This window comes from Octodon degus, unplaced genomic scaffold (genome assembly GCF_000260255.1).
Source record: "Octodon degus isolate 3935 unplaced genomic scaffold, OctDeg1.0 scaffold00071, whole genome shotgun sequence".
Lineage (NCBI taxonomy): Eukaryota > Metazoa > Chordata > Mammalia > Rodentia > Octodontidae > Octodon > Octodon degus.
The window spans coordinates 8,701,113-8,717,708 of record NW_004524647.1 but is presented as its reverse complement, the minus strand read 5'-3'; the positions used below and the strand labels follow the sequence as shown (position 1 = coordinate 8,717,708).

General features: G+C 36.6%; 1 protein-coding gene across 1 annotated transcript in view; it reads right to left on the bottom strand.

Annotated features, from left to right (window-relative positions):
- Net1 (neuroepithelial cell transforming 1) overlaps positions 1-16,596 on the bottom strand; it is a 73,229-nt gene that overhangs the window by 3,395 nt on the left and 53,238 nt on the right. Inside the window, exons 4-9 of the mRNA XM_023719763.1 lie at positions 2,282-2,389; positions 1,685-1,852; positions 1,277-1,339; positions 789-885; positions 521-665; positions 293-323 (exon numbers count right to left, since the gene is read on the bottom strand). Of these exons, the coding sequence (XP_023575531.1) occupies positions 293-323; positions 521-665; positions 789-885; positions 1,277-1,339; positions 1,685-1,852; positions 2,282-2,389 (612 nt within the window). The remainder of the gene's footprint in view (positions 1-292; positions 324-520; positions 666-788; positions 886-1,276; positions 1,340-1,684; positions 1,853-2,281; positions 2,390-16,596) is intronic.

Sequence of the window (16,596 nt, the reverse complement as noted above, 5' to 3'; positions counted from 1 at the left end):
CGGTCCCTGTGCTTTGCTAAGCTTGTTCTAAGTAGGTGCGCTAGACCACTGAGCCATCTCCCCAGCCCCGGAACTATATTCTAGACTCATATCAGAGTGCTCTTTTACAAGTTCCCTAATCTGTTACATTCAATTGAAGACTCACAACTTCAACTTCCTCCAACCTCACTTAGCTGCTAGTCATCTGTGCTCCAAGGATATCCGGGTATCAAATATATTTATCACCAACCCTGACAATATTGATAGGCTTGACTCTTCCTAAGGTTATAAATGCAGAATTGTCTTTCATTACCGAATCCCCAGTGTCCAGCGTCCAGCAGGCACTCAAATGTTTAAATGAAAGAATGCAACAGATAATCAGTGGTTTGTGAGGGAATTCTATCTATGTAGAATCACATTTACAATAGGTTTACAATAAACTACTATGACTGAGTTTTTTTAAAGACTATAACTTTTCATAAATTTTAGTTTTAATCCCTTATCTGTTTGCAAAATATACTTACAGGACAAACTGATCTGCTATTCACCACAAACTGTAATAAGACAAGTCTCTAAGAAATTAACTGGAGTCAATAACTCAGTGCATACCCAGTTCACAAGAATGTGACCAATCTGCTCAACTGTTCCATCAGTCTTAGTTGCTTCTCCTATTCTTGCCAACAAATCTAAAGTGGAAAAAAGCAGAAAGAAAAACAGGTTTATTTATAAAATTTATAAAATAGGTCAACATGTTATTAGTTTGGATTTAAAATTGTGTTATTGCAGTTCAGTTAAACAGCATATCTAACCTTCATGCAGAGGTATGTAAGCATCCAAATCACCAAATATATGTGTGAGTTCCTCTTCTGACATAATAGACAACTTTAACATGGGGTCGTGGTAGGCCTAATCAGAAGGACAGAAATCAATCACGCAAAGAAAATATGATGAGAAATATGAAACTTAAAGCACTTGACAAACTATGCTAACCTTAGCATAGATTTAATAAAAGAAATTTTTTTGATACTCATATTTGCAGAAATGTGTCTACACTTCATCTAAAGCACCTATTTCCCAGTAGATACTTTCTATTTTCCTATTTTAAATGTTAGAAACTTATCCTTTAGAATTTGTAAAATGTAATCTTTATTTATTTATTATTTTATTTTTTTGGCGGAACCGGGGATTGAACTCAGACCCTTGCGCTTGCCAGAGAAGCGCTTATTCTAATGAGCCATCTCCCTGGCAATTGTAATCTTTAAAAACTAGGGCATCTGATAAAAAATTATTTATTCACCTTTCTTGCAAGCTTGAGATCTTCAATTAAATCCTGTTCACCTCGGGACATTTCATATATCGCCTAAAAAATATCCAGCAGATATAAGAAGTCATTCTTTCAGAAAGGAAAATTATGTACAACTGATATTTACATTATTTAATTGCTTTGAGCAGCTCTTTTAAAAGTGATTTAACCTGAGAACTAATTCAGAATAGGATCTCTAGTAAGTGGTTGCCAAGTTTTATACTTCTACTCATCAGAGGTGTTTGAGGACCACCGCCCATCACAAAGCATTGCTCATCATGTTATGAGTGGTTGCTTATATACAAAAATGGAAGCTAATTTTTCTACAATAAATTAGTCAGTCTTCTGGAACCCATTATTTAAAAACAGGGGTCTTGGAACTTGAAACTGATGCTAGCATACCTCCTGACGTTTGATTTCTCTGGTGGTTAAAGACTCTTTCATACTGATGTCTAACATCTCTGACCATAGCACGCTGCTTCTTCTTTTGGCAGGTGTTGGGACCGTTGATCTGCTAGATGACTTTTGGGCAGAGGCAGGGGATCTGTGGTCACCACGAAGGGTAAATGACTTTAAGAGGTGAGCAAAAGAGAAAATGAGAATTGGAGGCTACAGAGTTTTTTTTTTGTTTGTTTGTTTTGTTTTAATTTTTAGTGAAGAATTTAAAAACAAAGTCCTGAGAATTTTTCAATGTTTTAAAGTCTTTACTTGTATTTAATTATATTTCTATCATTTAAAAATATTTATCAGCCAAAAATTACTTTTGGGGAATAACAGCTACTTAAGACTACCTTTTGATATATGATCTAAATTGGTGTAATAAGAGTATACAAACATCATTCACATAATAATATTCCTTACCAGTATACTCTTTAAAAAAAAAAAAGTTTAAGTATAATAATGTAGACAGGGTTGTATAGTTTAAACAATATAATAAATTTCAGATTTATATTAAAAAGTTCCTTGACTACATTACTTTGCCTCCCCCCACTTCATTACCTGTATTGTTTGACCAAAACGTCTGACTGCTCCATTTCTTACAGGAGAGATTAAGTTTGCCAAGGATGTGACCCGAGCCAGAGGTCGTACTCTTTTATTGCTTGGTTCCTGTAAAAACAAAACCAAATTACATTAAATGTGTTTATATATAATGATTTCATGCAAGTACAGGCAAAGTTGAGCTCCTTTCATAACTGTTTGTACACCGTAAGATACAGAAACATGGAATTCTAATAATGAATGTTTTTCACAGTTAAGTTAGAACATCACTAAACAAGTTATTAAAAATATACTATCACTTTCAGAACATAACAAGTATTGCCACTGGAAAGGAAAAAAAGTATTAAAATAAAGAAATTAAATTCTACACAACTTTTAATTTCAATGTGGAAAACAACCTTTTAAAAAAGCCTTATTATGATAAGACATTTCAAATCTACATGAAGTAGAGTATAATGGATCCCAGGTATCAGTCAGCTTCAACAGGGTGTGCTTTTTGTCCCTTGTATACTTTAAAGCAAACCCTAGATATTATATAATTTCACTGTTAACTACCTCATTTAGAGAATATCTTTTAAACTAGCATGTATAACACTGGATGGATAAAACAGTGTTCATGCCAAGGCAGGGGAGTGATTAACAGGGCTAAAATCAGAACTTTTCTTATAAAGTTGTGAAGATTAAAAAAACAGAAGAAACATTTTTTTTAAAAATTCTTTGACATGAATAAAGTCATATAAAAAGGAGGTGAAAAAGCCACTTCAAATAACTGAATAGGGAGAAAAAGTTAAAAATGTTTAGAAAGAAACTTAAATGACCTGAGTATCCCCCCAAAGCAATTAGACTTATCGAATCTCCTAAACATGTGTATCAGAAAGGAATGTGAACTGCTGAAGAGGCTTGTAGATAAAGAGAATTCAGAACTCTGAAGGCTTTAAGAAACAGATTGTAGAATACTCCTCCCATGCCCCAAATAATTAACTGCAAAGCAAACTTTGGATATAAAGCCATTACTGTGCACATGTTAAATGAAAAAGAAACCTTTGAAATATGTAGTAAAATAGCACACACTGCACACTGGAGGACATGTGTGAGTGAATGCCTTTACCTCACACATCTGTGCAGACTGAGTGACACATGGGTGTGCAGAGGCCAGCACTAGGCATTCCTTTCCATTTAGTAAAGACAGTACAAAGAGTCTCCTGTTTGAATGGCGATAGAATTACCTCACAAAGTAAGATATGCCAACATTAACTTGAAACAAAGCAGTTGTCAAAAAGTTCTGTTCTGCTTTTTTGGAAACAAAGGTTAGGTCCTTGTCCTTATTTAAAATGTAACAAATCTAACTTTCTAGTAAATCACAAACTATTTAATTTCAAAGTAAAAGTCTTTGGAAAGATACTCTTCTTTCCAGTGAACCTCAAAGGAGAAATCAGTAATTAAGTTTAGAGAAAAACAAATTTTTGGCATTATTTATTACATAACATAAAATTAATGACAAAAATTCTTATTGTTACAGGACTAGTACATAACTATTAAGTCCCTAGTAATTAAAATTATGTGATATTTAAAAAGAAAACTGCAAACTTTAGATGATTTAATGTAAATATATCTGAAGCATGTTTCTGAAACTAGTATGGATTTCATTTACCCAGTCTCTTTAGGGGTAGCAGGATACTATCATAAGCATAGCTAGTGTTAAATATTTCCTTTAAGAACAACTACACTCAAAAAAAAAAAAAAGAACAACTACACTCTTCTTCACAATGGATATATTACTCTTTACAGTTCACCAAGTCTAAAGTGTTTGGTAAAAAGGAACAGTGTTAAGTCAGAAATTATGTGTGGGGGAAGGGAGACAGGAAGATATTGCTACTCATTTTGTACATACTTTCAGGGACCCATAATAATGTTCCTGCCTTACTAAAAGGACACATGTGAAGAATGTTTGGCACATACAGAACAAACTCTTAGCTTATATATATTTCAAAAGAATAAAATGAAAAACTTTAACCAATTTTTTTTGGTGGAAAAGTGGTAAAGATTAGGCAATCGTGGGTCATCTAAAAGGGAGAGAAACAAATCTCTTTTGTAATATAGATTAAGATTTGGCCCATGTGAACTTTAAAAGTAGTTTTCTTTACAAGTCCAAGTGAATCATTTTAATGATTTGAACTGGTTATTAAGAATCTAAACATCTGCAGTCACAAAACATTCCTGAGATTGTGTTTTGGGAGAACTGGTAGTGTACCCACATTTACTTCTCTCCGTAGATAGGACACAAGTAGAATATTTGGAGGTAATGAAAGAAAATAGCAGGACTACAGGTTATTTACTAGCCCCAGTAGTTAAGGCTCATATAATGGGAATTGTGTTATATTTATTTTTGAGCGCTGGCAGCATTAACATGGTGAACATAAGAAACTTAACAGATGTGCATACTGAAACTATACACTGCTCAAAAAGCATACAAAAGAATATCTATAAAGCTCATGTGCTCAAGGAAGTTTCCACTGTAGGCAACCTTTCACCAAGGCTAAAGTTCACTTGGAGGGGGAAAAAACTCAGGGCTCTCAATCTGAGTTGATATTGTTTATTTAGGTTAATTTTTAATCAGATCATGTATCCAAAGAGGCAGTCACATGTATTAACACAGGAAATCTGCCTTCACATCAGGCTTTTATGCACAACATGAACAATCTTGTGAATTTAGCTTTCTTTAAAGTTTCTTTTCTTACCTAATGATTCTACTCTTAGAGGCATTCTTTAAAATGGTCTTTTCTATAGTTAGTCTACTCTTGACACTTAAGTCGGTATGTGTCTTGGTTTATTTAAGTCATTGGATAATCTCTCTTAACCTGACAAAAACTTTAAAATTAGAATAAAAATATATTTTTAAAAAGATAAAAATGAGTTATGATATGGGATTTCTTCCCTTCCTTAGACTATTCAAATTATTAAGGTTATGTTGACAGTCTAAAGCTCTGACAACACTCCTGGTTTTAATCTTTGAAATAAAAGTATGCCAAAAACACTGCCCATATGTGATACTAGAAAAAAGCCCCCCACTCCAGGCCTCAAGAACGGCTACTCTACTACTAAGCTTCACCCTATTCCTAAGGTTAGTTTTGGATGTCCTAAAAAGTTTAAAGGATGAAGTTAATTAGTTTTAGTATTTACACTGATAACAATGTAAGGAAAGAACATGCTTATATATTTGAGAAAACTGAAACACATAAGCAAAGCCCAAATAATCAGAAACTAAAAACCAAAGCCAAAGCAAATGTACCTCCTAAAAATGGTAGCTACTTTAACTCCCAAAGTGTATGTTGGATATACACCTCAACTGGGATATCCAGTAAAGTGTACATATGCAAAATGTGCACTCATATGTAAGTTTTGACTTATGTATATAGCCATCAACCACCATCACATCAACAGGTATAGTTAGTTGAATATAGGAACTATTTCTATCACATAAATGATAATGTAGTAAATATCAAGAGTACACACAATGCAGTTGTACTATATATGCCATATTATAAAAATCAGTTGTCAAGATCATTTAACATAAAATAGTTTGAATTTGATAAATACTTGAGAAAGCCAAAATGGCTTCAGACAATTAGCAGAGGGTTAGAATAATGTTTCATTGGTTTAAATATTTTAGCACATACTTTCTGCAGAAAAAAAATGGTATACAATGAACTTACTAGTTATGGAAAGAAAAACAAGCATACCACATCAGACAGCAATTTAATAGCCATTTGTTCCCCAATTAACTTGGAGATTTTTATTTTTCCTTTTATTGTTAAAGTAGTTCCTAAGATTTGTTAACATAAATATATAAATTCAAATTAAAACACACACACACACACACACACACACACACACACTAAGCCATATTAGGCATTCACATTAAAACAGCATATTAAATATCTCAAATATGACACAAATAGAGAAACACATTTTAAACTTCCTTACATGTAAGTTATGTATATTCAAATTACTTTACGTATAACCTTATTTACTTAAATTTAGACCACAGTTCCTTAACACAGTTCAAACTTTCATATAAATCAAAACATACACTTCAAGTTTCAATAAATTTCAAATTATAATTAATAAATTGCTACAACTCTTTAAAAAAGTTAGAAAACATTCCTTTGGGCTATTCTCTTCATCTTACCTCCTGTTCTCTGAAGGACTGGTTATTAACATCTAGGACTCGAATGGTCCTTTTAATAGGTAGGAGACCTGCAGCCTCATCATGCGCCACCATGCTTTACCAAGTATCCCTTCCAACCTTTCGAATTAATCCACACGCGAGAGTCAGCGCTGCAAGGAAGCACCGCTGAGGTGCATGGGCTTCTCTTCGTAGAGCTCAGCCTCCCCAGGCAGCCATGTGCCCATGCCTCCCACTACAGGCGGAGCTGACCGCTTCTGAGAGCTTAGCAAACAGACACGCAGACCATAGGGATCCGGGGGCGGGGAAGCAGAGGGGCGGGGAAGCAGCCGGCAGGGGCAGGCCCAATACCACGTAATGCTATCTGACAGCAGGACACACCTAGGCTTTTCAGCTTGATCTGTGCAAGAGAAAACTATCAATAGGCTTAGAATTTCTACAGGAAGAGGTCACTGTGAAAAATACTAGATTACTATCTCCCCAAGATTTAAAAAAGCATTCTCAAAGACAACTAAGTTACCTACTGTGGCACTTAAAGTCACAGACAGGGACATGTTTTTAAAAATTGATACTGTCCTGGACAGTTCAATAAAGCAACTTTATTTTAAATGTCTTTATTTTTGTGATATTGGGGATTGAACCTAGGCCCTTATACTTTTTTATTTGCGATTGGATCTCACCCACCCATGCCACTAAATTTCTCCAGCTAGGCTCAAATTTGCCAATCATCCCAGAATGCTAGGATTATAGATGAGTGCCACCAGGCTGGGCTTCTGTATGTTTTACAACTTAAAATCTGCATGCTAGATGTTTTATAACATAAAAGGTGATTTATATTCTAAAAATGTGTAACCAACTCTTAAACTAAATTAACTGACCTTAATACTATTCAGATAAGGTTAAAAGACAATATGTCATATAGGTGTAGAGTAAGGTTCATGGAGGCAAAGTGACTTGTTTGAAGTCACACATAATTCTGTAAATTCTGTAAATTTCTAGGCTAAGTATTTTATTTTAGGAAACAACAGTGTTTTGGGTTTGGTAGGGCCTGGGATGATGCAGATTTTATTTTCTTTTTTAAATTAATTTTATTGAGAAACAAATAGCAATGAGAGTTTCAAAATAGGTAAGTAGGACAGTTACAATAATTAATATACTGCATATTGTTGTCTTCGTAGTGGTTATTCATAGTACAAGATGCAGATATGATATCCTGTCCAAACACTATTAGTACAAATCTTTCTTCTCACTGAATTAAGAGAAAGTAGCTGTATATCTATACTACTTTGTATATACAGATACAAAATGGTCCTTCATTTATATCACCCTTTTTTGTTTAGTTTTGTCAGAGATGGGTATTCCATTGTCATTTAACTATTGTAGGTGCATGAATTCAGCAAAATAATACAATGTAGTCCAGTAGCCGGGCCAGGGAGATAGCTCAGTAGAATAAGTGCTTGCCTGGCAAGCACAAGGTCCTGAGTTCAATCACCAGTACTGGAAAAAAAAAAAAAAAAAAAAAGAATTTGACGCAGATTTTCTTAAACATAAGCACTATATTTTTATTGTAAGATTTCATCTTAATTGCACACTACTACAATGCTAATAATCTGCAAAAACTTTTTTTAAAATTTTATTTATTTATTTGTGTGTGTGTATGTGTGTGTGGCCAGCTCAGCCCATCAGGGGGCGGGGCTGGCTGGCATGTGGTGCTGGGGAATTGAACCACGGTCCCTGTGCTTTGCTAAGCTTGCTCTAAGTAGGTGCTTCGGTCCCTGTGCTTTGCTAAGCTTGCTCTAAGTAGGTGCTTTAGACCACTGAGCCATCTCACCAGCCAACATTTTTGTTCTTAATGTATTAGTATAAGAAAAATCTATGTAAAAGGTGCTATTCTATATACACATTATTTTTTGTAAGTTTGAGCAAGAGAAAAGTGCAAGAAGAATGAGAAAATCAGCTTGCTCTACACAGTAGTAGAGAAACTACAGCATGCACGCTGCAGCGGGCTATTTGTATCATTGAAAGCTCTCAAGGGTTTGCCATCGCTGCACCTACTGAGCAAGTGAGAGAGATAATGGTAATAAGGCAGTAACACCTAGGTTCACAAACACTTCTGTTTGCAAACAATTCACTGAGAAATAGCATTCAACAAAACTTTGCTTACATTTGTAAACTGTATCAGGTGACAAACTCAGTCATGGCCATCCTCCCCACACAAACACAAACTCAAACATAGACATCATCCTCAAAATTGTAAAAAAATTAAGTTCATGAACCAAGACCCACTGAGTACAGGCAGCTGGTGTTTCACACGTCTGAAAAATGATTGGAAAAATAATGCAAAAATCCCAAAAAAGTACTAAAAAATTTTACTTAAGGTAATAGCATTGGGAAAGGAAAGCAATCAAAAATGTCTGAGATTATAAACATAGGCATTAACTATGATGCAAATAAAGAAATGAGGAACATATTTTGAAATAAAATTTAAGTTTCTTAAATTTATGTATTTGGTACAGGGTCTCACTATGCAGCTCAGACTGCTAGTGATCTTCCTGTTTTCAACCTCCCCAGAGCTGGGATTATAGGTGTGCACCATCACACCGGGTCTCCATGGCTCAGCGTGCTCAAGGGGGGCAGCCAAGACAGCAGTGGGGAACTGAACCCCAGTCCCTGTGCTTGCCTAAACAAGCTCTTAGTCCACTGTAGGAGACACTTCCTGGACCTCGTCTTGGTCCAATAAGCCAATATTTATAATCCCAAAGTTACGTTATTAGAATCTTATCCAGTTGATTCCAATCTACCACTTACAATGCTACCCACGGCAAAAATAAAGACACTAAATTATATCTTCAATCATCGGGGAGTCAAGAGGCTCTAAGTCCAGTCACGAAGATGGCTTTCCGGAACCAAGAGAGCGACCCAGGGCCTCACCCAGTTTTATTCAATGGGGGAGTGGCTTGAGGATTGACTGAGAATTATGGGAAAGAGACTACTATGAGCTGAGCTAGGTGGGTGGCCTAAATTTACCTCTGTGATATGCAAAGAGGATATGCAGAGAGAGTAATCTGCATTATATAATATCTAATGTTTTGGTGAGTCTGGTGCTTCAGCTTTGGTATAGCCTTTCAAGCCCCAGGAAGTCATAGCCTCTGTCTCAAGGCTCGATCCCAGCTGGTGCCGCGGAGCATTAGCTCTACCGTCCTGTCTCAACCCGGCTCACATTAAAGAGCAGCAAGTACAGGTTACCAAGGAAACACGCATGCCACCTTCAAAGACTATCACCAGCACCTCAGCTAGACCAATATACATTGCTTAAGGCCAACTGAAGGATAAACAGAAGTCCTAGTCAGCTCTGTACATAACAATACAAGGAAATAGGGTCAGGCTCAGTCAAAATGGAGACAATCGCTCTTCTTTCAAGGAGAGCTGCTCAGGTGGTACTCCACAGTCCACTAAGCTATCTCGCTGGCACTAAAGTTTCATTTTATATATACAGAGTCTAAAACAAAATAACATGTAAGTGAAACTTCAGGTGGCAGCTGAAAATGTTGAACAAGGGTTTGAGAAAGAGGCTGAGGGAAATTTAGTCTGGAGAATCAGGGAAAGATTAGAATAAAAAGCCTTGAGAATGAAAGAGATTCCTGGGAGAGAATCTAGACTAAAGGAACAAAGGTGCAAGAATCCAACTTTGGAGGAATGGCTAGGGAAAGAGAATTATGTAAAAGGAACAGTCAGAGGGGTAAGAAGAGCAAGCAAGCAAGCAAGGAAATAAATGTGGCTGGCAAGATAGCTCAGCAGATCCCTAGAGAGCCCTGCTTAGGCAAGCACAGAGACTGGAGTTTGATTCCCTGCACGGTCATGCCAACCCTGTTCCTGGGTGTGCTGAGCTGGCCAGTGAGACCAGGTATGGTGGCGTACATCTGTAATCCCAGCGCTGGGGACGTTGAGTCTGACTTGCATAGTGAGATCCTGTACCAAATTCATAAAATGCAAAAACATTACAAAGGGGGAGGGGGGAATTGTTAATTATGGCAAAAAGCTAAGGAGAATAAAAAACACCCCTTAGTGATTACAAGCTTAATGAAGATCTCAAATGTGCTAGTTCAGCGGAATAAACACAGGAAAGTTATAGGGACTGAGAAGAATAGTTGGCACAAACATTGCTAACAAATAACCTATAAAATATAATTTACTAAGGTTCGCTTCCTACTAGCTTTTACAGAAGAGGAAACCACTGCACTTGGGTAACAACCAATGTGTTTTGAATATAAGATGGTGTTAATAATTCATCTTTCTGCCTGGAATTATTTTTAACTCCAGCAGTAGAGACTGGTTTATATACATCATCTATTCTCCATTATTCAACCACATTTGAGCAATATGTATAATATTGTTGGCCTTAAGAGTAGACAACTATACACAGAAGACTTTTCCATATAGCATTAGAGGAAGTATCTATCCAGTTCCCTGATTTTACAGACAAGGAAAAATAGATCAGCCTAAATTCTCAATGGTAATAAGAACAGCCCAGATGAGAAGCCAGTAAATAGTCTGGTTCAATTGGCTTCATCAGTTAAAAATGGTGCAAGTAAAGCCAGTACTTTATGGGCATTTGGTCTCAGAAGGGAAAAAGACTGTTCACTGAGAGGAAAGAAGTTGCCAGGGAGTTCTCATGGGTCTCTTACCCAATGTCTTTCTCAAAACTGGTTTTTTTCCCCCATTAAATTTTGACTGAAGGGAGGCCAAGATATTGAGGGGAAGGGATAGTTTTTCACTTTTCTCTTTTAGCAGGGAACCCAAAAGGTAAAGGTAGAAGTCTTTGTGAAGTCATGTAGAAACAGCCTACATGAATCAAATAGGGCCTAATAGTAACAGACACAATTTTTTAAAATCCAAGCTCATCAATACTAAACTCTTAGTTTCATTTTATGCATAGGTTTGTAATCTAACTGTAAGACAATTATAGATATCATCTACAAAAAGGAACAAATAACATGTGGATGATCAATTAGCCTTCTAAGATCTTGAGTCTTTTGGCAAACCAGAGGGCTGGAAAGGTCATCTGAGATTATTAACCTATTGTCCTCAGTTTTCTCAGGAGGAAACTCAAGAAAGGCAGTGAAAACCAGAAGGGAAATTTAAGGTCTTACTCTGTTAGAGGTCCTGTGCATGCTATTTAATCAATTCTATGTAGTTACTATAATGTCCATTTTAAAGATGGAAGAAATAGATAATAAACACTTTCTTTTCTCTATAGAAAATAACTTATTAGGCCACCTCTATCCCCCAATGAAAAATAGTTTGGAATTTAGAAATGAACTTGAGATGGGAATAATCATTATTTCCTTTGGCCTGTAGGTACTGCTTCCATCAACTTCTATCTGAAACAATAAACTGTTGGCAATTAGCCTAGGAAAACCCTATTACTTAGGCAAACAAAAAACAAAATCTAGTTCTCTGCTGCCCTCTAATGGAATACTGTGAAATACAGTTGCCAATCTATTTCAACTTTATATATAATAATTTTCTTATATTTGGAAATATATATATATGTAAATATATTTACATAAATGGTCTTTTAACCACAATTGACAGCAGCTTTTGTACAGTCTTCATCGTTTGCATTCCTAAATAAAATATGCATTTAAAAATTATTTTAAGTGTATGAAAAAGATTCATACACATAGTTTACAAGAGTTTAAGGACTTTTTCAAATATAGGAAAACTATTACAATTTAAAATTCTAGAGTTGGGCCAGCCAAATAGCTCAGCAGATTAAAGCACCGGCAAGCAGGCACAGGGGCCAGAGGTTCCACCCCTGAGCATGTCATGCTGGCCCCGATTGAGGAGTGGTGGCACACACCTGTAATCCCAGCACTTGGGAGGCTGTAAACAAGAGAATCACTGAGTCCGAACTAGTAGTGAGACCCTGAACACCCTGTAGACCCTTCCCTAAAATACAAGAAAAAATAAAATAAAAACTCTAGAGTTAAAAACACATTACAAAGATAATTCTTACTTTAAAAACAAGCATTTATTGAAAACTGGAACTTCGTGAGGAACCAGTTCCAAAATACTTAGTAATAAATTAAAAAACAGAAAAAAGATACATATTTGCACTCAAATGGGATGAGATAAACAAGTAATGAAGTTATATGTGGATTTGAGTGTTTAAGTCATTTGGATTAAAATTTGCCTCCAAGCATTACTGAGAATTTGGCTTAGGAAAAGATCAATCCAGATCAGTTAAATACTATGAGAAAGAAGTACATATACAAAGTAGTCTTGCTAAGCTAAGAAGTTTGCTATTTTCAAAGTAATGGTTCTTTTTTAACACAAACACCAAGTAAGGTGCACATTCTGTGAGTGGTGAATTTAGCTCAAGTACAGAGGAAAAAGTATAATGTAAGACCATTTGTGCTTACATAAGATCATGTTGAGGGGGATTCCTCTCATTTTCCCAGAACTTTATTTTTTATTTTTATTTTTTTGTATTTTTAGAGAAGGGTGTTCAGGGTCTCACTATTAGATCGGACTTATAGTGATTCTGTTTACAGCCTCCCAAGTGCTGGGATTACAGGTGCATGCCACCACGCCCAGTCTCAATTGCTGTCTCAGCGTGCCCCAGGAGTGGGGCCAGCACATTCCCAGAACTTTAGCTAAGGCTCTAAATTGAAGACACAAACCCTACTAAGTCCCGAGCCCTGCTTCTTTCCTCAACCCACTCTGACTTCAGTCACTGCTATAACAGCCAGTTTCCCCAAAGGTGTGGCCGCACAGCAGCTTGCGTCAATTGCACTAAGTATTCTATGCCTTCAACCTGTGCTTATTAGATATTGCCATGTGGAGTTGGTCATGCATAAGCTACAAGTGTGAAGGATGACTGCCCCATGGACCACCACTAAAGAAGGACAGGGACTGGTGGATAATAAGCTTCTCTCTTTTTTTCTCTTGAGAACACAATTTTGTGGTATCTTAAATGGCTCTTCAGTGGATCCCAGCAGTATCAACTCCAGTTGCCCACAGTGGTGACTTAATTACAAGGCCCCAAATAAAGCTATTCTATTTTACTTCTGCACCAATCCTTGCAATCACACCTCAAAGTGTAACACCTGTCAATAAGGCTGCATTTCAGGCCCAGACTTCTGGAGAAAACTTAAGCTAAGATATTAATAATGAAAGTAGTCCTAGAGACACAAAGCATGTGATCACACAATAAGTGGGATCACTCATGGTAAAAGGGTAGTAAGGACTATTAAGTATGGATTAGGATGCAGCAGTAAGACAGTGGTTTAGGAACTAGTGGTGGCAAGTGAACAACAGAGGGGGCAATGTTAATTTTAAGGACTATAGGGTTGGCTGGCCTTTGAGTTTGTTTTCTTTTTATCTATTTGGTACAGGCTCTCACTATGGCCTTTGTTAACTGCTTCAAAAGCTTTGAAAAAGTGGTAGCAGATCCTTCATAGTGTTGAGAGATTGTGGTGGGAGTGGCCAAGTAAGAGTCCCTAAAATTTCACCCCTACAGGTGGTCCAAAATACAGAAGGTGGGAGTGGTAGTCTCCATTGTATCTTCATTTATCTTAATAACTCCTAAAAGATGATTTATGAATGACACAGGAACACTGTAAGCTTGACTCAATTGGTAGTTTTATGCTCAGTTGTTGTGTAGAATGTACAGTCATAACTGAACTAGACCACAACTCCTCTAGCATTTCATATATAGTATAGCTATTAATCTGGCCTATGTGTCCTTTTCAATTTCCATATACTAAGAGATCACAAGTAGTCAGCTTTTACTGGTATGTGGGAATGACTGCAGTTAATATTTTTCCCATGTTCTGAGGCAGTTAACTTTTCTGTTCTCTGTTACAGAGTTTCGAGTACCTCCACAATACACAAAACACCATGCTAGCCCATCAATAAAAGATGAAAAGTACCTTGTATTCTGGATATCAGAAGAAAACAAATGTATGACATAAAAATTCGGGAACTGACATATTGGGAAAGTTTTAATAGATGCAAAGGCCTCAGGCTTTCTGGGATTACCACTCTACATTAAAGGAAAGATTGTACCTTCAATTCCCTTGTACTATGACACAGTACTAGGCCAAACTTTTCATCCTTTGGAGGGAGCATGGAAGAAAAACATGCTCATAAAACACAAAAAAACTAGTAGTACTTCAAATTAGATATAACATAAATCAGAATTAGAAAGGGAATTAACTATTAAAGAAAATTAGAAATTCAATCCAGGCATCTTGGTGCACACCTATAATTCCAGCTAATGAGGCTAAAGCAGAAGGATCACTGTGAGTTCAAGGCTAGCTGGAGCTATATGGTGAATTCAAGGACAGTCTCAAATACATCAAGAGACCTTGTCTCTTAAAGCCAAAATCAAAATAAAAAACAAAAATACCAGAAACATTAGTCTCTACATTAGTCTTTACCTTCAGTATACCAGAAAAATCAGTTATCACTATTTATTATTTGAGGCCAAGAAGCATCACAAGTCATTTTACAAAGCATATACAGAAGTAATAATGAAAGCACTTTCAGGACCTCTGGGCAGGTGAGCAGCAGGGAAAAAGCCTCTCAAAGATTTGGTATCCAGACAGTGGAACACAGCAACATGAAGAAGAGAATAAAGAGGAAAGTGGGTCCCTCAGACCCAAAAGGATTTGAAGTGACAACTGAAGCCAATAGGCAGAGCAAAGAGAAAAACTTCAAAGAAGTAGGTACTTTCTCCCTAAATCCAACTTACTGCATGGGAGGGGCAGCTCTAACCTGAAGATGCACTGTAACTACTGGTGGCCCTAGAGGCCTCAAGGGAAAAATGGTGGACACAGTGGACATAGTGGTTATGAGTTATTTGGATTCAGATGTTCCCATAGGAGAGGGCAATTAGGTAAAGGAAATCAGACAAGTTCAAACCTGCAGGAGGAGTAGTTCCAAGGTTCTAGTTCCAACCTCACAGCCAGTAAAAAATAAGAAGTACAGGCTACTTAGGATTAGTCACTATAAATCTTAAAGCTACTGCCTTTTGGCCAGAACGGCCATCTTCCAGTAATTTGCCAAAATGACTAACACAAAAGGCCAGAGGAGGGGAACCTGGTATATGTTTTCCAGGCCTTTTAGAAAACATGGGGTTATTCCTTTGGCCACGTACATGCAAATTTACAAAAAGGGTGATATTGTAGACATCAAGGGAATGGGTACTGTGTAAAAAGGAATGCCTCACAAATGTTACCATGGCAAAACATGAAGAGTCTACAACGTTACCCAGTATGCTGTCGGCATTGTTGTAAACAAGCAAGTTAAGGGCAAGATACTTGACAAGAGTATTACTGTTTGTACTGAGCATATTAAACACTCAAAAAGTCATGATAGCTTCCTGAAACATGTCAAGGGAAATGATCAGAAAAAGAAAGGAGCCAAAGAGAAGGGTACCTGGGTTCAACTGAAGCGCCAGCCTGACCTTACCACAGAATCACACTTTGTGAGGACCAATGAGAAGGAGGAGCCTGAGTTGTTGGAACCTATTCCCTATGAATTCATGGCATAAACTGGGGGTGTTGCTCTGCCATTCAGTACCTAGTTGGCAGCTTAAGTGTTCTAGGTCCTATGTAAAAATAAAATCATCCTGTGTTGTACAGGTGGTTTTCTTAGTTGAATAGGTATGTGGTCCCTTCTTACCTCAAAAATTTGCACCAATTTTCACTGTACCTAGTAACTGTATTTAGTCTTTACTCTTCAGTGTTTTTCTTGCTGAAAGATACTGCTGAGGTATTGTGCAGGTGTATACCTAAATATTCAAATATTTATAAAATATTTATATTGGCTTGAAGATCCTGTAAATCATCATGGGGAAAAGATGTATCAAAATAAATGGAAGTCACTTCAGAAACAAATGTAAGTCCATTTCAGTTAAATACACTGTTTTAAGAAAAAAAAAAAAAAAGAAGAAGAAGGAAAGAAAGAAAGCTACTGATGCCTTCCTAGGATTAATCAACATGGATCTAGACTCTGTCCACAATGTCTACCAGTAACAGCAAAGGCACAGCTTGAAGTGGACTTCTTTTCTCTTTTATTTTTTGTCCTTTTGTCTTCTCTTCATTCTTTTTTTTTTTTT